The sequence below is a fragment of the Maniola jurtina genome, chromosome 9, assembly GCF_905333055.1.
Source record: "Maniola jurtina chromosome 9, ilManJurt1.1, whole genome shotgun sequence".
Taxonomy (NCBI): Eukaryota; Metazoa; Arthropoda; class Insecta; order Lepidoptera; family Nymphalidae; genus Maniola; species Maniola jurtina.
This window is the reverse complement of record NC_060037.1, coordinates 1,635,573-1,661,710: the sequence shown is the minus strand read 5'-3', so window position 1 is coordinate 1,661,710 and position 26,138 is coordinate 1,635,573. Positions and strand designations below refer to the sequence as shown.

The 26,138-nt window shown below is 38.9% G+C and overlaps 1 protein-coding gene across 2 annotated transcripts in view; it reads right to left on the bottom strand.

Annotated features, from left to right (window-relative positions):
* Positions 1-398: 398 nt before the first annotated feature.
* LOC123868373 (tektin-B1-like) overlaps positions 399-26,138 on the bottom strand; it is a 36,111-nt gene continuing 10,371 nt past the window's right edge. For both annotated transcript variants that reach the window (XM_045910864.1, XM_045910863.1), the window contains one exon: positions 399-995. In XM_045910864.1, coding sequence (XP_045766820.1) covers positions 809-995 — 187 coding nt within the window. In that variant the 3' untranslated portion in view covers positions 399-808. The remainder of the gene's footprint in view (positions 996-26,138) is intronic.

The following is a 26,138-nucleotide window of genomic DNA, read 5'->3' as shown; positions in this document are numbered from 1 at the left end:
TATAGCCTATGTCACTCAGAAATAATATAGATTTCTACTGTTGAAAGAATTTTCAAAATTGGTTCAGTAGTTCCAGAGATTACTTCCTACAAACAAACTTGCCACTTGTACTTCTTTATAATATTAATATAGATAGAGCCGTAATTTTTCTTTAGGTTACAATTTTTTTTCACCTTACAGAATCGATTTAAAAAGTACATACCTATGAAATAAATCTTTTAGGGTGTCTTTTTTCCTTTTGAGTTACAGAACCCCAAAATCTCTGTTTCTCTGAATTGATCTGAAATCAATGTTTCCTTAATTTGACCTCCAATCCATTAAAACTTTAGTTTTATTAAGTTGGCTAATTGTAAAACCAATTAAAAACTTTCTATGTATTAGTATAATGACTTGAACGAGAACATAGTTTTATTTGAGTAATTCCCCTACCCTAGTTTATGATTGCACGGTTTCGAATAATTTTGAAAATTACTTTTGGGGTTGCCATGCTGATATTTTTTTAATTTACCAAGTTTTTCTAGTCTAGGTTACTTGCGTTAGCCATACTATACTTACTTAGGTCGTATGTTATTGAACTATTAATAATTTACTTTTTAATAGCGAAAGGATAAATAAAATGCAATGCAATCAAAAATAGTACGAAGTTAATAAGGGCGCTGTTAGTGTCGTTCAAGGTAACTTCCATATAGTGCGGTAAAACGGTGTTGATACTTCGTATTTTTAACATAATACCTACCTAGTTACTTATTAATTAAATTAGTAAGACAACACTTTTGAGAACTTATTAGTTACTTAGTAACAGATCCGACTAATCGGTCACAAGTTCATCAGCCATGTGGCAGTACCCAACATTTCTCTTGAACTCTGTATCATCTTCCTTGTGCAGAGGCTTACGGATCTCTATCAAACGGCGATCAGTTTCCAACGCCTGATTCTTATACTCCAAGTCTTTCTTAACTCGCTGATGATGGTTGTACATGCCGTGATATGTTGACCTGCGAAAGTGTTCGAGTTAGATTCCCTGTTCTGTCAATTTAGGACTGGATTTACTGAGTCTTATGATAAATTATTATGTTTTTCTTTCTGCTACTTTATTTTTCTGTTGTTTCCGCTATTTTATTTTTTGTTATTTCAATTATCCTGTTAGGAATTCAGGAGTTACTAGTACAAAATCATACTGCGAAGCGATTTAGTAATTTCATTCAATACTACAATATAAGAATGGGTAGTTAAATAGAAATATATTCCTACTTTTCTTAATGCAAGAGTGCATAACTGCATAGCATACAAATTATTATTATACTATATATAGCTCAATTACCACTGACTCATTGACATAATTGTTCTCCTAGAAAGAGACGGAAAATGATACAATGATGTAGGGGAGATGTGTTCGGGTGGGGGAGTCGACTGGGGAAAAATTATGACATTTCGGAAAAACAAGATGGCGGCCGACGTGATTTTTGCAGCTCCTTTGTTTTTTAAGGGACTCCGTTCAAACTCGCAACTATTAAAGAATGTAGTAAACGGTTAACAGAAAATGTGAAAAAAATTGGAAAAACAAGATGGCGGCCGAGCCGTAGCGTTTTCAAAATTTTGATTTTTCGACCCCGAACCGCGGCGCCACAGATCCGAGACGGGGTAATCGAGGATAATTATTTTTTCTGGTTTCGCCCACGATTATCCTGTATTTTGACAGAATGGGAGTGGTTTTTAAAAATTCAAGATGGCGGCTGTTATGGAGGCCGTTTTGTTCGAGGTACGAAAAAACGCAATTTTAAAAGTTAAATATCTCAAAGTTGGCAACATCGGAGCGATTCGGTTTCTATGAAGCGATTGTACGTATAGATTTGGGGTATAGATTGGAGGAAAAAAATTACCCCATTTTTTGGGGAAATTTCAAGATTTTCGGGAAATTGTAAAAAATCGAAATACGGACTTTTCGCAAAATCCGAGTATGAGCGATTATGTGTTTTGATCATACAAATGACATTTGGGTATTTTTATCGCCGGAGACTGGCAACACTGGAATTTATCAAAGAAAAAATGATTTTCGACGTGGTCTTTTTTTAGGGGCGATCGTTTCGCGTGGGTGCGAGCGAGAGGAGAGATTGAAACGTCATCGGGAGCGGTATATCCTGTAGTTATTGAAAAAGTTGAACAACGATGTAATTTATTTCTGCAAAACGAGTTGGCGGCCATTTTGTATTTTTTTTAATTTTTCGAAATTTTGATCACGTTTTTGAGGCAGTTGGCAACATTTTGGAAAGTCAATATGTATGAATCGATTGTGTATCTCGGCTGGCAGTATGGAGATATGCAACCGGTGTTGCCACTTTTGGGGAGATTTTCGAGATTCGAGACTAAGAAACTCCTGTAAAATTTTGTATGAAAAATTTTTTTTTCACTGATGGTATCGTATAGAAAACAAAAACTTAGTAAGCCAAAATTATGGAGACAGCTGATGATTGAGGATTTCGGAGACGGGTGAAGGGTCCGCTTAAGGTATTGAAGATAGGTGGGGGGTGCTCGAGCAAATGTCATTCATGACGTCATCCAATTGCCAAAAAGCTGAAAAAAAATTCAAAATGGCGAAGAAAAGATGGCCGCCATACAAATTTCGCCGGTGTCCAGCTCGGAGGGTATAAAAGATGGAAGTGTGGTTTCTTGGCAAGAGATGATCAGGGTCCGAAGGTCTACTCAATGAACAGAAAAAAAATTCAAAATGGCGGAATTTATTTTCCCATACATTTTGTATGGTGAATATCGGATGTCTCATTCTCCTAGAAAGAGACAGAAAACGATACGATAATGTAGGGGAGATGTGTTTGGGTGGGGAAGGCGAGTAGGGAAAAATTATAACATTTCAGAAAAACAAAATGGCGACCGACGTGATTTTTGCAACTCTTTTGTTTTCTAACCGATTTCGTTGAAACTCGCAATCTTTGAAGAATGTAGTAAACGATTAATAGGGAAAGTGGAAAATTTTGGAAAAACAAGATGGCCGCCGTACAAACTTCGTCGGTGTCTATCTCGGAGGCTATAAAAGATGGAAGAGTGGTTTCTTGGCAAAAGATGATCAGGGTCCGAAGGTCTACTCGGTGGAACAAACTCTGCATGCTCGCGGACCACTTTAGTGGTCCGCGCACCCACGCACCCTACTTTATTAACCTCAACTACCCCGTTTTTATAAAAAATGATATGGATGTCGTTTTCAGAGATTCCCAGGGTGCTGATTTTGATAACGACATTTATTTTGAAATCCAAGATGGCGGTCATGCATTTTTTAAGAAAAAAATCGATATGGGTGTCGTTTTATGGTGTTTTTGGGGTGAATTTTGAATCTTAATAAATAAATTCGTTTTAATACTTATCAACCTAACCACGTCACGCGAGCTGCTTTAGCAGCTCGCGCACCGAGCGAAACACTAGTTATTATACTATATATAGCTCGATTACCACTGACTCACTGACTCATTGACATAATTGTTCTCCTAGAAAGAGACGGAAAATGATATAGTGATGAATGGGAGTTGTGTTCGGGTGGGGGATTCGACTGGGGAAAAATTATGACATTTCAGAAAAACAAGATGGCGGCCGATGTGATTTTTGCAGCTCCGTTGTTTTCCAACCGATTTTGTTGAATTTTGCAAACTTTGTAGAAAGTAGTAAATGATTAACAGAAAATGTAGAAAAAATTGGAAAAACAAGATGGCGGCCGAGCCGTAGCGTTTTCAAAATTTTCATTTTTCGACCCCGAACCGCGGCGCCACAGATCCGGAACGGGGTAATCGAGGATTATTATTTTTTCTGGTTTCGCCCACGATTATCCTGTATTTTGACAGAACGGGAGTGGTTTTTAAAAATTCAAGATGGCGGCTGTCGTGGAGGCCGTTTTGTTCGAGGTACGAAAAAACGCAATTTTAAAAGTTAAATATCTCAAAGTTGGCAACATCGGAGCGATTCGGTTTCTATGAAGCGATTGTACGTATAGACTCGGGGTATAGATTGGAGGAAAAAAATTACCCCACTTTTAGGGAAATTTCAAGATTTTCGGGAAATCGTAAAAAATCGAAATACGCACTTTTAGCAAAATCCGAGTATGAGCGATTACGTGTTTTGCTCGTACAAATGACATTTGGGTATTTTTGTCGCCGGAGACTGGCAACACTGGAATTTATCAAAGAAAAAGTGATTTTTGGCATGGTCTTTTTCACGGTATCCCCTTTCGCGTGGGTGCGAGCGAGAGGAAAGATTGAAACGTCATCGGAAGCGGTATATCCTGTAGTTAATAGGAAAATTATGAAACCGTGTAAAATCTTTCTGTGAAACGAGTTGGCGGCCATTTTGTATTTTTTTTAATTTTTCGAAATTTTGATCACGTTTTTGAGGCAGTTGGCAACATTTTGGAAAGTCGACATGTATGAATCGATTGTGTGACTCAACCGGCAGTATCGAAATATGTAAACAGTGTTGCCACATTTGGGGAGATTTTCGAGATTTTCCCCAAAAACTCCTCCTGTAAAATTTTGTATGAAATTATTTTTTTTCACTGATGGTTTCGTATAGAAAACAAAAAAAAAATCGAGGAAAAATTTGGAAATAGCTGATGATCGAGGATGTCGGAGACGGGTGAAGGGTCCGCTCAAGGTATTGAAGATAGGTAGGGGGTGCTCGACCAAATGTCATTCATGACGTCATCCAATTGCCAAAAAGCTGAAAAAAAATTCAAAATGGCGAAGAAAAGATGGCCGCCATACAAATTTCGCCGGTGTCCAGCTCGGAGGGTATAAAAGATGGAGGTGCGGTTTCTTGGCAAAAGGTGATCAGGATCCGAAGGTCTACTCGATGAATAGAAAAAAAATTCAAAATGGCGGAATTTATTTTCCCATACATTTTGTATGGCGAATATTGAATGTCTCATTCTCCTAGAAAGAGACGGAAAACGATACGATAATGTAGGAGAGATGTGTTTGGGTGGAGGAGGCGAGTAGGGAAAAATTATGACATTTCAGTAAAACAAGATGGCGACCGACGTGATTTTTGCAACTCTTTTGTTTTCCAACCGATTTCGTTGAAACTCGCAACCTATGAAGAAAGTAGTAAACGATTAATAAAAAAAGTGGAAAATTTTGGATAAACAAGATGGCCGCCGTACAAATTTCGTCGTTATCTATCTCGGAGGCTATAAAAGATGGAAGAGTAGTTTCTTGGCAAAAGATTATCAGGGTCCGAATGTCTAATCGGTGGAACAAACTCTGCATGCTCGCGGACCACTTTAGTGGTCCGCGCACGCACGCACCCTACCTTATTAACCTCAACTACCCCGTTTTTACAAAAAATGATATGGATGTCGTTTTCAGAGTTTTCCAGGGTGCTGATTTTGATAACGACATTTATTTTGAAATCCAAGATGGCGAACATGCACTTTTTAAGAAAAAAATCGATATGGGTGTCGTTTTGTGGATTTTTGTGGTGAATTGCGTATCTTAATAAATAAATTCGTTTTAATACTTGTCAACCTAACCACGTCACGCGAGCTGCTTTAGCAGCTCGCGCACCGAGCAAAAGCTAGTTATACTATATATAGCTCGATTACCACTGACTCACTGACTGACTCATTGACATAATTGTTCTCCTAGAAAGAGACGGAAAATGATATAATGATGTAGGAGAGATGTGTTCGGTTTTGGGAACCCTCTGGGGAAAAATTATGACATTTCAGAAAAACAAGATGGCGGCCGAGGTGATTTTTGCAGCTCCGTTGTTTTCCAACCGATTTCGTAGAATTTTGCAAACTTTCAAGAAATTGGTTAAAAATTAATAAAAAAAGTAGAAAAAATTGAAAAAACAAAATGGCGGCCGAGCCGTAGCGTTTTCAAAATTTTGATTTTTCGACCCCGAACCGCGGCGCCACAGATCCGAAACGGGGTAATCGAGGATAATTATTTTTTTTGATTTCACCCACGATTATCCTGTTTTTTGACAGAACGGGAGTGATTTTTAAAAATTCAAGATGGCGGCTGTCGTGGCGGCCGTTTTGTTAGAGGTACGAAAAAACGCAATTTTAAAAGTTAAATATCTGAAAGTTGGCAACATCGGAGCGATTCGGCTTTTATGTAGCGATTGTACGTATAGGCTCGAGGTATAGATTGGAGGAAAAAAATTACCCCATTTTTCGGGAAATTTCAAGATTTTCGGGAAACTGTAAAAAATCGAAATACGGACTTTTCGCAAAATCCGAGTATGAGCGATTACGTGTTTTGCTCGTACAAATGACATTTGGGTATTTTTGTCACCGGAAACTGGCAACACTGGAATTTATCAAAGTAAAAGTGATTTTCGACACGGTCTTTTTCACGGTATCCCCTTTCGCGTGGGTGCGAGCGAGAGGAAAGATTGAAACGTCATCGGGAGCGGTATATCCTGTAGTTAATAGGAAAATTATGAAACCGTGTAAAATCTTTCTGTGAAACGAGTTGGCGGCCATTTTGTATTTTTTTTAATTTTTCGAAATTTTGACCACGTTTTTGAGGCAGTTGGCAACATTTTGGAAAGTCAGTATGTATGAATCGATTGTGTATCTCGGCTGGCAGTATAGAGATATGCAGTCGGTGTTGCCAGTTTTGGGGAGATTTTCGAGATTTTCAACTAAGAAACTCCTGTAAAATTTTGTATGAAAATTTTTTTTTTCACTGATGGTGTCGTATAGAGAACAAAAACTTAGTAAGCCAAAATTAGTGAGAGAGCTGATGATTGAGGGTTTCGGAGACGGGTGGAGGGCCCGCTTAAGGTATTGAAGATAGGTGGGGAGTGCTCGAGCAAATGTCATTCATGACGTCATCCAATTGCCAAAAAGCTGAAAAAAAATTCAAAATGGCGAAAAAAAGATGGCCGCCATACTAATTTCGCCGGCGTCCAGCTCGGAGGGTATAAAAGATGGAGGTGCGGTTTCTTGGCAAAAGAGGATCAGGATCCAAAGGTTTACTCGATGAATAGAAAAAAAATTCAAAATGGCGGAATTTAATTTTCCATACATTTTGTATGGCGAATATTGAATGCCTCATTCTCCTAGAAAGAGACGGATAACGATACGATAATGTAGGGGAGATATGTTTTGGTGCGCGATATGAGTAGGGAAAAATTACGACATTTCAGAAAAACAAGATGGCGGCCTATATGATTTTTGCAACTCTTTTGTTTTCCAACCGATTTCGTTGAAACTCGCAATCTTTAAAGAATGTAGTAAACGATTAATAGAAAAAGTGGAAAATTTTGGAAAAACAAGATGGCCGCCGTACAAATTTCGTCGGTGTCTATCTCGGAGAATATAAAAGATGGAAAAGTGGTTTCTTGGCAAAAGATGATTAGGGTCCGAAGGTCTACTCGGTGGAACAAACTCTGCATGCTCGCGGACCACTTTAGTGGTCCGCGCACCCACGCACCCTACTTTATTAACCTCAACTACCCCGTTTTTACAAAAAATGGTATGGATGTCGTTTTCAGAGTTTTCCAGGTTGCTCATTTTGATAACGACATTTATTTTGAAATCCAAGATGGCGGACATGCATTTTTTAAGAAAAAATCGATATGGGTGTCGTTTTATTGTGTTTTCGCAGTTAATTTTGTATCTTAATAAATACTATCGTTTTAATACTTGTCAACCCAACCACGTCACGTGAGCTGCTTTAGCAGCTCGCGCACCGAGCAAAAACTAGTTATACTATATATAGCTCAATTACCACTGACTCACTCATTGACATAATTGTTCTCCTAGAAAGAGACGGAAAATGATATAATGATGTAGGGGAGTTGTGTTCGGTTTCGGGAACCTTCTGGGGAAAAATTATGACATTTCGGAAAAACAAGATGGCGGCCGACGTGATTTTTGCAGCTCCTTTGTTTTTTAAGGGACTCCATTCAAACTCGCAACTATTAAAAAATGTAGTAAACGGTTAACAGAAAATGTGGAAAAAATTGGAAAAACAAGATGGCGGCCGAGCCGTAGCGTTTTCAAAATTTTCATTTTTCGACCCCGAACCGCGGCGCCACAGATCCGTAACGGGGTAATCGAGGATAATTATTTTTCTTGGTTTCTCCCACGATTATCCTGTATTTTGACAGAACGGGAGTGGTTTTTAAAAATTCAAGATGGCGGCTGTCATGGCGGCCGTTTTGTTCGAGGTACGAAAAAACGCAATTTTAAAAGTTAAATATCTCAAAGTTGGCAACATCGGAGCGATTCGGCTTCTATGAAGCGGTTGTACGTATAGGCTCGAGGTATAGATCGGTGGGAAAAAATTACCCCATTTTTAGGGAAATTTCAAGATTTTCGGGAAATTGTAAAAAATCGAAATACGCACTTTTAGCAAAATCCGAGTATGAGTGATTACGTGTTTTGCTCGTACAAATGACATTTGGGTATTTTTTTTGCCGAAGACTGGCAACACTGGAATTTATCAAAGAAAAAGTGATTTTCGACACGGTCTTTTTCACGGTATCCCCTTTCGTGTGGGTGCGAGCGAGAGGAGAGATTGAAACGTCATCGGGCGCGGTATATCCTGTAGTTAATAGGAAAATTATGAAACCGTGTAAAATCTTTCTGTGAAACGAGTTGGCGGCCATTTTGTATTTTTTTTTATTTTTCGAAATTTTGACCACGTTTTTGAAGCAGTTGGCAACATTTTGGAAAGTCGACATGTATCAATCGATTGTGTGACTCAACCAGCAGTATCGAAATATGTAAACGGTGTTGCCACATTTGGGGAGTTTTTCGAAATTTTCCCCAAAAACTCCTCCTGTAAAATTTTGTATGAAATTTTTTTTTCCACTGATGGTTTCGTATAGAAAATAAAAAAAAAATCGAGGAAAAATTTGGAAATAGCTGATGATCGAGGATGTCGGAGACGGGTGAAGGGTCCGCTCAAGGTATTGAAGATAGGTGGGGGGTGCTCGACCAAATGTCATTCATGACATCATCCAATTGCCAAAAAGCTGAAAAAAAATTCAAAATGGCGAAGAAAAGATGGCCGCCATACAAATTTCGCCGGCGTCCAGCTCGGAGGGTATAAAAGATGGAGGTGCGGTTTTTTGGCAAAAGAGGATCAGGATCCAAAGGTCTACTCGATGAATAGAAAAAAAATTCAAAATGGCGGAATTTATTTTCCCATACATTTTGTATGGCGAATATTGAATGTCTCATTCTCGTAGAAAGAGAGAGAAAACGATACAATGATATTCGGGAGATATGTTTTGGTGCGCGATATGAGTAGGGAAAAATTATGACATTTCAGAAAAACAAAATGGCGGCCTATATGATTTTTGCAACTCTTTTGTTTTCCAACCGATTTCGTTCAAACTCGCAATCTTTGAAGAATGTAGTAAACGATTAATAGAAAAAGTGGAAAATTTTGGAAAAACAAGATGGCCGCCGTACAAATTTCGTCGGTGTCTATCTCGGAGAATATAAAAGATGGAAGAGTGGTTTCTTGGCAAAAGATGATTAGGGTCCGAAGGTCTACTCAGTGGAACAAACTCTGCATGCTCGCGGACCACTTTAGTGGTCCGCGCACCCACGCACCCTACTAAATTATTATCCTAATCTACAAAAAATAATATGGATGTCGTTTTCAGGGTTTTCCAGGGTGCTGATTTTGATAATGACATTTATTTTCAAATCCAAGATGGCGGACTTACATTTTCTACAAAAAATAGAAATGCCTGTCATTTTATGGGTTTTTTCGGGGTGAATTATGTATCTTAATAAATCAATTTGATTTTATATAATAAAGTTAACCTTACCACGTCACGCGAGCTGCTTTAGCAGCTCGCGCACCGAGCGAAATACTAGTATTATACTATATATAGCTCGATTACCACTGACTGACTGACTCATTGACATAATTGTTCTCCTAGAAAGAGAAGGAAAATGATATAGTGATGTAGGGGAGTTGTGTTCGGATGGGGGAGTCTACTGGGGAAAAATTATGACATTTCGGAAAAACAAGATGGCGGCCGACGTGATTTTTGCAGCTCCGTTGTTTTCCAACCGATTTCGTCGAATTTTACAATCTTTAAAGAAAGTAGTAAACGATTAATGGGAAATGTCGAAAAAATTGGAAAAACAAGATGGCGGCCGAGCCGTAGCGTTTTCAAAATTTTCATTTTTCGACCCCGAACCGCGGCGCCACAGATCCGAAACGGGGTAATCGAGGATAATTATTTTTCTTGGTTTCTCCCACGATTATCCTGTATTTTCACAGAACGGGAGTGGTTTTTAAAAATTCAAGATGGCGGCTGTCATGGCGGCCGTTTTGTTCGAGGTACGAAAAAACGCAATTTTAAAAGTTAAATATCTCAAAGTTGGCAACATCGGAGCGATTCGGCTTCTATGAAGCGGTTGTACGTATAGGCTCGAGGTATAGATCGGTGGGAAAAAATTACCCCATTTTTAGGGAAATTTCAAGATTTTCGGGAAATTGTAAAAAATCGAAATACGCACTTTTAGCAAAATCCGAGTATGAGTGATTACGTGTTTTGCTCGTACAAATGACATTTGGGTATTTTTTTTGCCGAAGACTGGCAACACTGGAATTTATCAAAGAAAAAGTGATTTTCGACACGGTCTTTTTCACGGTATCCCCTTTCGTGTGGGTGCGAGCGAGAGGAGAGATTGAAACGTCATCGGGCGCGGTATATCCTGTAGTTAATAGGAAAATTATGAAACCGTGTAAAATCTTTCTGTGAAACGAGTTGGCGGCCATTTTGTATTTTTTTTTATTTTTCGAAATTTTGACCACGTTTTTGAAGCAGTTGGCAACATTTTGGAAAGTCGACATGTATCAATCGATTGTGTGACTCAACCAGCAGTATCGAAATATGTAAACGGTGTTGCCACATTTGGGGAGTTTTTCGAAATTTTCCCCAAAAACTCCTCCTGTAAAATTTTGTATGAAATTTTTTTTTCCACTGATGGTTTCGTATAGAAAATAAAAAAAAAATCGAGGAAAAATTTGGAAATAGCTGATGATCGAGGATGTCGGAGACGGGTGAAGGGTCCGCTCAAGGTATTGAAGATAGGTGGGGGGTGCTCGACCAAATGTCATTCATGACATCATCCAATTGCCAAAAAGCTGAAAAAAAATTCAAAATGGCGAAGAAAAGATGGCCGCCATACAAATTTCGCCGGCGTCCAGCTCGGAGGGTATAAAAGATGGAGGTGCGGTTTTTTGGCAAAAGAGGATCAGGATCCAAAGGTCTACTCGATGAATAGAAAAAAAATTCAAAATGGCGGAATTTATTTTCCCATACATTTTGTATGGCGAATATTGAATGTCTCATTCTCGTAGAAAGAGAGAGAAAACGATACAATGATATTCGGGAGATATGTTTTGGTGCGCGATATGAGTAGGGAAAAATTATGACATTTCAGAAAAACAAAATGGCGGCCTATATGATTTTTGCAACTCTTTTGTTTTCCAACCGATTTCGTTCAAACTCGCAATCTTTGAAGAATGTAGTAAACGATTAATAGAAAAAGTGGAAAATTTTGGAAAAACAAGATGGCCGCCGTACAAATTTCGTCGGTGTCTATCTCGGAGAATATAAAAGATGGAAGAGTGGTTTCTTGGCAAAAGATGATTAGGGTCCGAAGGTCTACTCAGTGGAACAAACTCTGCATGCTCGCGGACCACTTTAGTGGTCCGCGCACCCACGCACCCTACTAAATTATTATCCTAATCTACAAAAAATAATATGGATGTCGTTTTCAGGGTTTTCCAGGGTGCTGATTTTGATAATGACATTTATTTTCAAATCCAAGATGGCGGACTTACATTTTCTACAAAAAATAGAAATGCCTGTCATTTTATGGGTTTTTTCGGGGTGAATTATGTATCTTAATAAATCAATTTGATTTTATATAATAAAGTTAACCTTACCACGTCACGCGAGCTGCTTTAGCAGCTCGCGCACCGAGCGAAATACTAGTATTATACTATATATAGCTCGATTACCACTGACTGACTGACTCATTGACATAATTGTTCTCCTAGAAAGAGAAGGAAAATGATATAGTGATGTAGGGGAGTTGTGTTCGGATGGGGGAGTCTACTGGGGAAAAATTATGACATTTCGGAAAAACAAGATGGCGGCCGACGTGATTTTTGCAGCTCCGTTGTTTTCCAACCGATTTCGTCGAATTTTACAATCTTTAAAGAAAGTAGTAAACGATTAATGGGAAATGTCGAAAAAATTGGAAAAACAAGATGGCGGCCGAGCCGTAGCGTTTTCAAAATTTTCATTTTTCGACCCCGAACCGCGGCGCCACAGATCCGAAACGGGGTAATCGAGGATAATTATTTTTCTTGGTTTCTCCCACGATTATCCTGTATTTTCACAGAACGGGAGTGGTTTTTAAAAATTCAAGATGGCGGCTGTCATGGCGGCCGTTTTGTTCGAGGTACGAAAAAACGCAATTTTAAAAGTTAAATATCTCAAAGTTGGCAACATCGGAGCGGTTCGGCTTCTATGAAGCGGTTGTACGTATAGGCTCGAGGTATAGATCGGTGGGAAAAAATTACCCCATTTTTAGGGAAATTTCAAGATTTTCGGGAAATTGTAAAAAATCGAAATACGCACTTTTAGCAAAATCCGAGTATGAGTGATTACGTGTTTTGCTCGAACAAATGACATTTGGGTATTTTTATCACCGGAGACTGGCAACACTGGAATTTATCAAAGTAAAAGTGATTTTCGACACGGTCTTTTTCACGGTATCCCCTTTCGCGTGGGTGCGAGCGAGAGGAAAGATTGAAACGTCATCGGGCGCGGTATATCCTGTAGTTAATAGGAAAATTATGAAACCGTGTAAAATCTTTCTGTGAAACGAGTTGGCGGCCATTTTGTATTTTTTTTAATTTTTCGAAATTTTGATCACGTTTTTGAGGCAGTTGGCAACATTTTGGAAAGTCAGTATGTATGAATCGATTGTGTATCTCGGCTGGCAGTATGGAGATGTGCAACCGGTGTTGCCAGTTTTGGGGAGATTTTCGAGATTTTCAACTAAGAAACTCCTGTAAAATTTTGTATGAAAATTTTTTTTTTCACTGATGGTGTTATATAGAAAACAAAAACTTAGTAAGCCAAAATTATGGAGAAAGCTGATGATTGAGGATATCGGAGACGGGTGAAGGGTCCGCTTAAGGTATTGAAGATAGGTGGGGGGTGCTCGAGCAAATGTCATTCATGACGTCATCCAATTGCCAAAAAGCTGAAAAAAAATTCAAAATGGCGAAGAAAAGATGGCCGCCATACAAATTTCGCTGGTGTCCAGCTCGGAGGGTATAAAAGATGGAAGTGAGGTTTCTTGGCAAGAGATGATCAGGATCCCAAGGTCTACTCGATGAATAGAAAAAAAATCCAAAATGGCGGAATTTTTTTTTCCATACATTTTGTATGGCGAATATTGAATGCCTCATTCTCCTAGAAAGAGACAGAAAGCGATACATTGATGTATGGGAGATATGTTCGGATGCGCGATATGAGTAGGGGAAAATTATGATATTTCAGAAAAACAAGATGGCGGCCTATATGATTTTTGCAACTCTATTGTTTTTCGACCGATTTCGTTGAAACTCGCAATCTTGGAAGAAAGTAGTAAACGATTAATGGAAATAGTGGAAAAATTTGGAAAAACAAGATGGCCGCCACACAAACTTCGTCGGTGTCTATCTCGGAGGGTATAAAAGATGAAAGACTGGTTTCTCGGCAAAAGATGATCAGGATCCGAAGGTCTACTCGGTGGAACAAACTCTGCATGCTCGCGGACCACTTTAGTGGTCCGCGCACCCACGCACCTCAATTACCCCGTTTTTAACCTCAACTACCCCGTTTTTACAAAAAATGATATGGATGTCGTTTTCAGAGTTTTCTGGCGTGCTGATTTTGATAACGACATTTATTTTGAAATCCAAGATGGCGGACATGCACTTTTTAAGAAAAAAATTGATATGGGTGTCGTTTTGTGGGTTTTTGTGGTGAATTGTGTATCTTTAATAAATAAATTTGGTTAAATATAATAAAGTTAACATAACCACGTCACGTGAGCTGCTTTAGCAGCTCGCGCACCGAGCAAAACACTAGTTTATACTATATATAGCTCAATTACCACTCACTCACTCACTGACTCATTGACATAATTGTTCTCCTAGAATGAGACGGAAAATGATATAATGATGTAGGGGAGATGTGTTCGGTTTCGGGAACCCTCTGGGGAAAAATTATGACATTTCAGAAAAACAAGATGGCGGCCGAGGTGATTTTTGCAGCTCCGTTGTTTTCCAACCGATTTTGTTTAAACTCGCAACTATTTAGGAAAGTAAAAAACAGTTAATAGAAAAGGTAGAGAAAATTGGAAAAACAAAATGGCGGCCGAGCTGGAGAGTTTTCAAAATTTTCATTTTTCGACCCCGAACCGCGGCGCCACAGATCCGAAACGGGGTAATCGAGGATAATTATTTTTCTTGGTTTCTCCCACGACTATCCTGTATTTTGACAGAACGGGAGTGGTTTTTAAAAATTCAAGATGGCGGCTGTCATGGCGGCCGTTTTGTTCGAGGTACGAAAAAACGCAATTTTAAAAGTTAAATATCTCAAAGTTGGCAACATCGGAGCGATTCGGCTTCTATAAAGCGGTTGTACGTATAGGCTCGAGGTATAGATCGGTGGGAAAAAATTACCCCATTTTTAGGGAAATTTCAAGATTTTCGGGAAATTGTAAAAAATCGAAATACGCACTTTTAGCAAAATCCGAGTATGAGTGATTACGTGTTTTGCTCGTACAAATGACATTTGGGTATTTTTGTCGCCGGAGACTGGCAACACTGGAATTTATCAAAGTAAAAGTGATTTTCGACACGGTCTTTTTCACGGTATCCCCTTTCGCGTGGGTGCGAGCGAGAGGAGAGATTGAAACGTCATCGGGAGCGGTATATCCTGTAGTTAATAGGAAAATTATGAAACCGTGTAAAATCTTTCTGTGAAATGAGTTGGCGGCCATTTTGTATTTTTTTTAATTTTTCGAAATTTTGATCACGTTTTTGAGGCAGTTGGCAACATTTTGGAAAGTCAATATGTACGAATCGATTGTGTATCTCGGCTGGCAGTATGGAGATATGCAACCGGTGTTGCCACTTTTGGGGAGATTTTCGAGATTTTCAACTAAGAAACTCCTGTAAAATTTTGTATGAAAAATTTTTTTTTCACTGATGCTGTCGTATAGAAAACAAAAACTTAGTAAGCCAAAATTATGGAGAGAGCTGATGATCGAGGATGTCGGAGATGGGTGAAGGGTCCGCTTAAGGTATTGAAGATAGGTGGGGGGTGCTCGACCAAATGTCATTCATGACATCATCCAATTGCCAAAAAGCTGAAAAAAAATTCAAAATGGCGAAGAAAAGATGGCCGCCATACAAATTTCGCCGGCGTCCAGCTCGGAGGGTATAAAAGATGGAGGTGCGGTTTCTTGGCAAAAGAGGATCAGGATCCAAAGGTCTACTCGATGAATAGAAAAAAAATTCAAAATGGCGGAATTTATTTTCCCATACATTTTGTATGGCGAATATTGAATGTCTCATTCTCCTGGAAAGAGACGGAAAACGATACATTGATGTATGAGAGATATGTTTGGGTGTGCAATATGAGTAGGGAAAAATTATGACATTTCAGAAAAACAAGATGGCGGCCTGTATGATTTTTGCGACTCTTTTGTTTTCCAACCGATTTCGTTGAAACTCGCAATCTTTGAAGAATGTAGTAAACGATTAATAGAAAAAGTGGAAAATTTTGGAATAACAAGATGGCCGCCGTAAAAATTTCGTCGGTGTCTATCTCGGAGGCTATAAAAGATGGAAGAGTGGTTTCTTGGCAAAAGATGATCAGGGTCCGAAGGTCTACTCGGTGAAACAAACTCTGCATGCTCGCGGACCACTTTAGTGGTCCGCGCACCCACGCACCCTACTTTATTAACCTCAACTACCCCGTTTTTACAAAAAATGATATGGATGTTGTTTTCAGAGTTTTCCAGGGTGCTGATTTTGATAACGACATTTATTTTTAAATCCAAGATGGCGGGCGTGCACTTTTTAAGAAAAAAATTGATATAAGTGTCGTTTTATGGGCTTTTCGGGGTAATTTGTGTATCTTAATAAAAAAAATCGGTTTAATACAACTCATAAACCTAACCACGTCACGCGAGCTGCTTTAGCAGCTCGCGCACCGAGCAAAATACTAGTTTTATACTATATATAGCTCGATTACCACTCACTGACTCACTGACTCATTGACATAATTGTTCTCCTAGAAAGAGACGGAAAATGATATAATGATGTAGGGGAGTTGTGTTTGGATTCGGGAACCCTCTGGGGAAAAATTATGACATTTCAGAAAAACAAGATGGCGGCCGATGTGATTTTTGCATCTCCGTTGTTTTCCAACCGATTTCGTTGAATTTTGCAAACTTTGAAGAAAGTAGTAAACGGTTAATAGAAAATGTAGAAAAAATTGGAAAAACAAGATGGCGGCCGAGCCGCAGCATTTTGAAAATTTTGATTTTTCGACCCCGAACCGCGGCGCCACAGATCCGAGACGGGGTAGTCGAGGATAATTATTTTTTCGTGTTTCGCCCACGATTATCCTGCATTTTGACAGAATGGGAGTGATTTTTAAAAATTCAAGATGGCGGCTGTCATGGCGGCCGTTAAGTTAGACGTACAAAAAATCGCAATTTTAAAATTCAAATATCTCAAAGTTGGCAACATCGGAGCGATTCGGCTTCTATGAAGCGATTGTACGTATGAACTTGAGATATAGATTGGTGGGGAAAAATTACCCCATTTTTCGGGAAATTTCAAGATTTTTGCGAAAATGTAAAAAATCGAAATACGCACTTTTAGCAAAATCCGAGTATGAGTGATTACGTGTTTTGCTCGTACAAATGACATTTAGGTATTTTCGTCGCCGAGGACTGGCAACACTGGAATTTATCGAAGCAAAAGTGATTTTCGACATTGTCTTTTTTCAGGGACGATCATTTCGCGTGGGTGCGAGCGAGATGAAACATTGAAACGTCATCGGGAGCGGTATATCCTGTAGTTAATGGGAAAGTTGTACAACGATGTAATTTATTTCTGCAAAACGAGTTGGCGGCCATTTTGTATTTTTTTTAACTTTTCGAAATTTTGATCACGTTTTTGAGGCAGTTGGCAACATTTTGGAAAGTCAATATGTATGAATCGATTGTGTATCTAGGCTGGCAGTATGGAGATATGCAACCGGTGTTGCCACTTTTGGGGAGATTTTCGAGATTTTCAACTAAGAAACTCCTGTAAAATTTTGTATGAAAATTTTTTTTTTCACTGATTGTGTCGTATAGAAAACAAAAACTTAGTAAGCCAAAATTATGGAGAGAGCTGATGATTGAGGATTTCGGAGACGGGTGGAGGGCCCGCTTAAGGTATTGAAGATAGGCGGGGGGTGCTCGAGCAAATGTCATTTGTGACGTCATCCAATTGCCAAAAAGCTGAAAAAAAATTCAAAATGGCGAAGAAAAGATGGCCGCCATACAAGTTTCGCCGGTGTCCAGCTCGGAGGGTATAAAAGATGGAAGTGTGGTTTTGTGGCAAGAGATGATCAGGGTCCGAAGGTCTACTCGATGAATAGAAAAAAAATTCAAAATGGCGGAATTTATTTTCCCATAGAAAATGTATGGCGAATATTCAATGTCTCATTCTCCTAGAAAGAGACGGAAAACGATACATTGATGTATGGGAGATATGTTCGGATGCGCGATATGAGTAGGGGAAAATTATGATATTTCAGAAAAACAAGATGGCGGCCTATATGATTTTTGCAACTCTTTTGTTTTCCAACCGATTTCGTTGAAACTCGCAATCTTTGAAGAATGTACTAAACGATTAATAGAAAAAGTGGAAAATTTTGGAAAAACAAAATGGCCGCCGTACAAATTTCGTCGGTGTCTATCTCGGAGGCTATAAAAGATGGAAGAGTGGTTTCTTGGCAAAAGACGATCAGGGTCCGAAGGTCTACTCGGTGGAACAAACTCTGCATGCTCGCGGACCACTTTAGTGGTCCGCGCACCCACGCACCCTACTTTATTAACCTCAACTACCCCGTTTTTTACAAAAAATGATATGGATGTCGTTTTCAGAGTTTTCCACGGTGCTGATTTTGATCACGACATTTATTTTGAAATCCAAGATGGCGGACATGCATTTTTTAAGAAAAAATCGATATGGGTGTCGTTTTATGGTGTTTTCGCGGTGAATTTTGTATCTTAATAAATAAATTTGGTTTAGTATAATAAAGTTAACCCAACCACGTCACGCGAGCTGCTTTAGCAGCTCGCGCACCGAGCAAAACACTAGTTATACTATATATAGCTCGATTACCACTCACTGACTCACTGACTCATTGACATAATTGTTCTCCTAGAAAGAGACGGAAAATGATATAATGATGTAGGGGAGTTGTGTTTGGATTCGGGAACCCTCTGGGGAAAAATTATGACATTTCAGAAAAACAAGATGGCGGCCGATGTGATTTTTGCACCTCCGTTGTTTTCCAACCGATTTCATTGAATTTTGCAAACTTTGAAGAAAGTAGTAAACGGTTAATAGAAAATGTAGAAAAAATTGGAAAAACAAGATGGCGGCCGAGCCGCAGCGTTTTGAAAATTTTGATTTTTCGACCCCGAACCGCGGCGCCACAGATCCGAGACGGGGTAGTCGAGGATAATTATTTTTTCATGTTTCGCCCACAATTATCCTGTATTTTGACAGAATGGGAGTGATTTTTAAAAATTCAAGATGGCGGCTGTCATGGCGGCCGTTATGTTAGAGGTATGAAAAAACGCAATTTTAAAAGTTAAATATCTCAAAGTTGGCAACATCGGAGCGATTCGGCTTCTATCAAGCGATTGTACGTATAGGCTCGAGGTATAGATTGGAGGAAAAAAATTACCCCATTTTTTGGGGAAATTTCAAGATTTTCGGGAAATTGTAAAAAATCGAAATACGGGCTTTTTGAAAAATCCGAGTATGAGCGATTACGTGTTTTGCTCGTACAAATGACATTTGGGTATTTTTGTTGCCGGAGACTGGCAACACTGGAATTTATCAAAGTAAAAGTGATTTTCGACACGGTCTTTTTCACGGTATCCCCTTTCGCGTGGGTGCGAGCGAGAGGAAAGATTGAAACGTCATCGGGCGCGGTATATCCTGTTGTTAATAGGAAAATTATGAAACCGTGTAAAATCTTTCTGTGAAACGAGTTGGCGGCCATTTTGTATTTTTTTTTATTTTTCGAAATTTTGACCACGTTTTTGAGGCAGTTGGCAACATTTTGGAAAGTCGACATATATCAATTGATTGTGTGACTCAACCAGCAGTATCAAAATATGTAAACAGTGTTGCCACATTTGGGGAGATTTTCGAGATTCTCCCCAAAAACTCCTCCTGTAAAATTTTGTATGAAATTTTTTTTTCCACTGATGGTTTCGTATAGAAAACAAAAAAAAAATCGAGGAAAAATTTGGAAATAGCTGATGATCGAGGATGTCGGAGACGGGTGAAGGGTCCGCTCAAGGTATTGAAGATAGGTGGGGGGGTGCTCGACCAAATGTCATTCATGACATCATCCAATTGCCAAAAAGCTGAAAAAAAATTCAAAATGGCGAAGAAAAGATGGCCGCCATACAAATTTCGCCGGCGTCCAGCTCGGAGGGTATAAAAGATAGAGGTGTGGTTTCGTGGCAAAAGAGGATCAGGATCTAAAGTTCTACTCGATGAATAGAAAAAAAATTCAAAATGGCGGAATTTAATTTTCCATACATTTTGTATGGCGATTATGAATGTCTCATTCTCCTAGAAAGAGACGGAAAACGATACATTGATGTATAGGAGATATGTTCGGGTGCGCGATATGAGTAGGGAAAAATTATGACAATTCAGAAAAACAAGATGGCGACTGACGTGATTTTTGCAACTCTTTTGTTTTCCAACCGATTTCGCTGAAACTCACAATCTTTGAAGAAAGTACCAAATGATTAATAGAAAAAGTGGAAAATTTTGGAAAAACAAGATGGCCGCCATACAAATTTCGCCGGTCTCCAGCTCGGAGGGTATAATAGATGGAAGTGTGGATTCTTGGAAGAAGATGATCAGGATCCGAAGGTCTACTCGATGAATAGAAAAAAAATTCAAAATGGCGGAATTTAATTTTCCATACATTTTGTATGGCGATTATGAATGTCTCATTCTCCTAGAAAGAGACGGAAAACGATACATTGATGTATAGGAGATATGTTCGGATGCGCGATATGAGTAGGGAAAAATTATGACAATTCAGAAAAACAAGATTGACGTGATTTTAGCAACTCTTTTGTTTTCCAACCGATTTCGCTGAAACTCACAATCTTTGAAGAAAGTACCAAACGATTAATAGAAAAAGTGGAAAATTTTGGAAAAACAAGATGGCCGCCGTACAAATTTCGTCGGTGTCTATAAAAGTTATTTTTTCATGTTTCGCCCACAATTATCCTGTATTTTGACAGAATGGGAGTGATTTTTAAAAATTCAAGATGGCGGCTGTCATGGCGGCCGTTATGTTAGAGGTATGAAAAAACGCAATTTTAAAAGTTAAATATCTCAAAGTTGGCAACATCGGAGCGATTCGGCTTCTATCAAGCGATTGTACGTATAGGCTCGAGGTATAGATTGGAGGAAAAAAATTACCCCATTTTTTGGGGAAATTTCAAGATTTTCGGGAAATTGTAAAAAATCGAAATACGGGCTTTTTGAAAAATCCGAGTATGAGCGATTACGTGTTTTGCTCGTACAAATGACATTTGGGTATTTTTGTTGCCGGAGACTGGCAACACTGGAATTTATCAAAGTAAAAGTGATTTTCGACACGGTCTTTTTCACGGTATCCCCTTTCGCGTGGGTGCGAGCGAGAGGAAAGATTGAAACGTCATCGGGCGCGGTATATCCTGTTGTTAATAGGAAAATTATGAAACCGTGTAAAATCTTTCTGTGAAACGAGTTGGCGGCCATTTTGTATTTTTTTTTATTTTTCGAAATTTTGACCACGTTTTTGAGGCAGTTGGCAACATTTTGGAAAGTCGACATATATCAATTGATTGTGTGACTCAACCAGCAGTATCAAAATATGTAAACAGTGTTGCCACATTTGGGGAGATTTTCGAGATTCTCCCCAAAAACTCCTCCTGTAAAATTTTGTATGAAATTTTTTTTTCCACTGATGGTTTCGTATAGAAAACAAAAAAAAAATCGAGGAAAAATTTGGAAATAGCTGATGATCGAGGATGTCGGAGACGGGTGAAGGGTCCGCTCAAGGTATTGAAGATAGGTGGGGGGTGCTCGACCAAATGTCATTCATGACATCATCCAATTGCCAAAAAGCTGAAAAAAAATTCAAAATGGCGAAGAAAAGATGGCCGCCATACAAATTTCGCCGGCGTCCAGCTCGGAGGGTATAAAAGATAGAGGTGTGGTTTCGTGGCAAAAGAGGATCAGGATCTAAAGTTCTACTCGATGAATAGAAAAAAAATTCAAAATGGCGGAATTTAATTTTCCATACATTTTGTATGGCGATTATGAATGTCTCATTCTCCTAGAAAGAGACGGAAAACGATACATTGATGTATAGGAGATATGTTCGGGTGCGCGATATGAGTAGGGAAAAATTATGACAATTCAGAAAAACAAGATGGCGACTGACGTGATTTTTGCAACTCTTTTGTTTTCCAACCGATTTCGCTGAAACTCACAATCTTTGAAGAAAGTACCAAATGATTAATAGAAAAAGTGGAAAATTTTGGAAAAACAAGATGGCCGCCATACAAATTTCGCCGGTCTCCAGCTCGGAGGGTATAATAGATGGAAGTGTGGATTCTTGGAAGAAGATGATCAGGATCCGAAGGTCTACTCGATGAATAGAAAAAAAATTCAAAATGGCGGAATTTAATTTTCCATACATTTTGTATGGCGATTATGAATGTCTCATTCTCCTAGAAAGAGACGGAAAACGATACATTGATGTATAGGAGATATGTTCGGATGCGCGATATGAGTAGGGAAAAATTATGACAATTCAGAAAAACAAGATTGACGTGATTTTAGCAACTCTTTTGTTTTCCAACCGATTTCGCTGAAACTCACAATCTTTGAAGAAAGTACCAAACGATTAATAGAAAAAGTGGAAAATTTTGGAAAAACAAGATGGCCGCCGTACAAATTTCGTCGGTGTCTATAAAAGATGGAAGAGTGGTTTCTTGGCAAAAGATGATCAGGGTCCGAAGGTCTACTCGGTGAAACAAACTCTGCATGCTCGCGGACCACTTTAGTGGTCCGCGCACCCACGCACCCTACTAAATTATTATCCTAATTTAAAAAATAATAATATGGATATCGTTTTCAGGGTTTTCCAGGGTGCTGATTTTGATAATGACATTTATTTTCAGATCCAAGATGGCGGACTTATATTTTATACAAAAAATAGAAATGCCTGTCATTTTATGGGGTTTTTTGGGGTGAATTATGTATCTTAATAAATCAATTTGGTTTTATATAATAAAGTTAACCTTACCACGTCACGTGAGCTGCTTTAGCAGCTCGCGCACCGAGCAAAAACTAGTTATACTATATATAGCTCAATTACCACTGACTCATTGACATAATTGTTCTCCTAGAAAGAGACGGAAAATGATATAATGATGTTGGGGAGTTGTGTTCGGTTTCGGGAACCCTCTGGGGAAAAATTATGACATTTCAGAAAAACAAGATGGCGGCCGATGTGAGTTTTGCAGCTCCGTTGTTTTCCAACCGATTTCGTTGAATTTTGCAATCTTTAAAGAAACTGGTTAAAGATTAATAAAAAAAGTAGAAAAAATTGGAAAAACAAGATGGCGGCCGAGCCGTAGCGTTTTCAAAATTTTGATTTTTCGACCCCAAACCGCGGCGCCACGGATCCGAAACGGGAAATTGAAACTAATAATTTTTTTCTGGTTTCGTCTACGATTATCCTGAATTTTGACGGAATGGGAGTGGTTTTTAAAAATTCAAGATGGCGGCTGTCGTGGCGGCCATTATGTTAGAGATACGAAAAAACGCAATTTTAAAAGTTAAATATCTCAAAGTTGGCAACATCGGAGCGATTCGGCTTCTATGAAGCGATTGTACGTATAGACTCGAGGTATAGATTGAAGGAAAAAAATTACCCCATTTTTTGGGGAAATTTCAAGATTTTCGGGAAATTGTAAAAAATCGAAATACGCACTTTTAGCAAAATTCGAGTATGAGCGATTACGTGTTTTGCTCGTGCAAATGACATTTAGGTATTTTCGTCGCCAAGGACTGGCAACACTGGAATTTATCGAAGCAAAAGTGATTTTCGACATTTGTCTTTTTCAGGGACGATCATTTCGCGTGGGTGCGAGCGAGATGAGAGATTGAAACGTCATCGGGAGCGGTATATCCTGTAGTTATTGGAAAAGTTGTACAACGATGTAATTTATTTCTGCGAAACGAGTTGGCGGCCATTTTGTAATTTTTTGAATTTTTCGAAATTTTGATCACGTTTTTGAGGCAGTTGGCGACATTTTGGAAAGTCAATATATATGAATCGATTGTGTATCTCGGCTGGCAGTATGGAGATATGCAACCAGTGTTGCCACTTTTAGGGAGATTTTCGAGAATTTCAACTAAGAAACTCCTGTAAAATTTTGTATGAAAATTTTTTTTTTCATTGATGGTGTCATATAGAAAACAAAAACTTAGTAAGCCAAAATTATGGAGAGAGCTGATGATTGAGGATATCGGAGACGGGTGAAGGGCCCGCTTAAGGTATTGAAGATAGGTGGGGGGTGCTCGAGCAAATGTCATTCATGACGTCATCCAATTGCCAAAAAGCTGAAAAAAAATTCAAAATGGCGAAGAAAAGATGGCCGCCATACATATTTCGCCGGCGTCCAGCTCGGAGGGTATAAAAGATGGAGGTGCGGTTTCTTGGCAAAAGAGGATCAAGATCCAAAGGTCTACTCGATGAATAAAAAAAAAATTCAAAATGGCGGAATTTATTTTCCCATACATTTTGTATGGCGAATATTGAATGTCTCATTCTCCTAGAAAGAGACAGAAAACGATACATTAATGTATGGGAGATATGTTCGGATGCGCAATATGAGTAGGGGAAAATTATGACATTTCAGAAAAACAAGATGGCGGCCTATATGATTTTTGCAACTCTTTTGTTTTCCAACTGATTTCGTTGAAACTCGCAATCTTTGAAGAATGTAGTAAACGATTAATAGAAAAAGTGGAATTTTTTGAAAAAACAAGATGGCCGCCGTACAGATTTCGTCGGTGTCTATCTCGGAGGCTATAAAAGATGGAAGAGTGGTTTCTTGGCAAAAGATGATCAGGGTCCGAAGGTCTACTCGGTGGAACAAACTCTGCATGCTCGCGGACCACTTTAGTGGTCCGCGCACCCGCGCACCCTACTTTATTAATCTCAACCACCCCATTTTTACAAAAAAAATGATATGGATGTCGTTTTCAGAGTTTTCCAGGGTGCTGATTTTGATAACGACATTTATTTTGAAATCCAAGATGGCGGACTTACATTTTCTACAAAAAATAGAAATGCCTGTCATTTTATGGGGGTTTTCGGGGTGAATTGTGTATCTTAATAAATAAATTTGGTTTAATATAATAATAATCTTACCACGTCACGCGAGCTGCTTTAGCAGCTCGCGCACCGAGCAAAACACTAGTTATTATACTATATATAGCTTTATACTATATATAGCTCAATTACCACTGACTCATTGACATAATTGTTCTCCTAGAAAGAGACGGAAAATGATACAATGATGTAGGGGAGATGTGTTCGGGTGGGGGAGTCGACTGGGGAAAAATTATGACATTTCGGAAAAACAAGATGGCGGCCGACGTGATTTTTGCAGCTCCTTTGTTTTTTAAGGGACTCCGTTCAAACTCGCAACTATTAAAGAATGTAGTAAACGGTTAACAGAAAATGTGAAAAAAATTGGAAAAACAAGATGGCGGCCGAGCCGTAGCGTTTTCAAAATTTTGATTTTTCGACCCCGAACCGCGGCGCCACAGATCCGAGACGGGGTAATCGAGGATAATTATTTTTTCTGGTTTCGCCCACGATTATCCTGTATTTTGACAGAATGGGAGTGGTTTTTAAAAATTCAAGATGGCGGCTGTTATGGAGGCCGTTTTGTTCGAGGTACGAAAAAACGCAATTTTAAAAGTTAAATATCTCAAAGTTGGCAACATCGGAGCGATTCGGTTTCTATGAAGCGATTGTACGTATAGATTTGGGGTATAGATTGGAGGAAAAAAATTACCCCATTTTTTGGGGAAATTTCAAGATTTTCGGGAAATTGTAAAAAATCGAAATACGGACTTTTCGCAAAATCCGAGTATTATATAGCTCGATTACCACTCACTCACTGACTGACTCATTGACATAATTGTTCTCCTAGAAAGAGACGGAAAATGATATAATGATGCTGGGGAGTTGTGTTCGGATTCGGGAGTCCTCTGGGGAAAAATTATGACATTTCAGAAAAACAAGATGGCGGCTGAGGTGATTTTTGCAGCTCTGTTGTTTTCCAACCGATTTCATTGAATTTTGCAATATTTGAAGAAAATAGTAAACGATTAATGGGAAATGTGGAAAAAATTGGAAAAACAAGATGGCGGCCGAGCCGTAGCGTTTTCAAAATTTTCATTTTTCGACCCCGAACCGCGGCGCCACAGATCCGAAACGGGGTAATCGAGGATAATTATTTTTCTTGGTTTCTCCCACGACTATCCTGTATTTTGACAGAACGGGAGTGGTTTTTAAAAATTCAAGATGGCGGCTGTCATGGCGGCCGTTTTGTTAGAGGTACGAAAAAACGCAATTTTAAAAGTTAAATATCTGAAAGTTGGCAACATCGGAGCGATTCGGCTTTTATGTAGCGATTGTACGTATAGGCTCGAGGTATAGATTGGAGGAAAAAAATT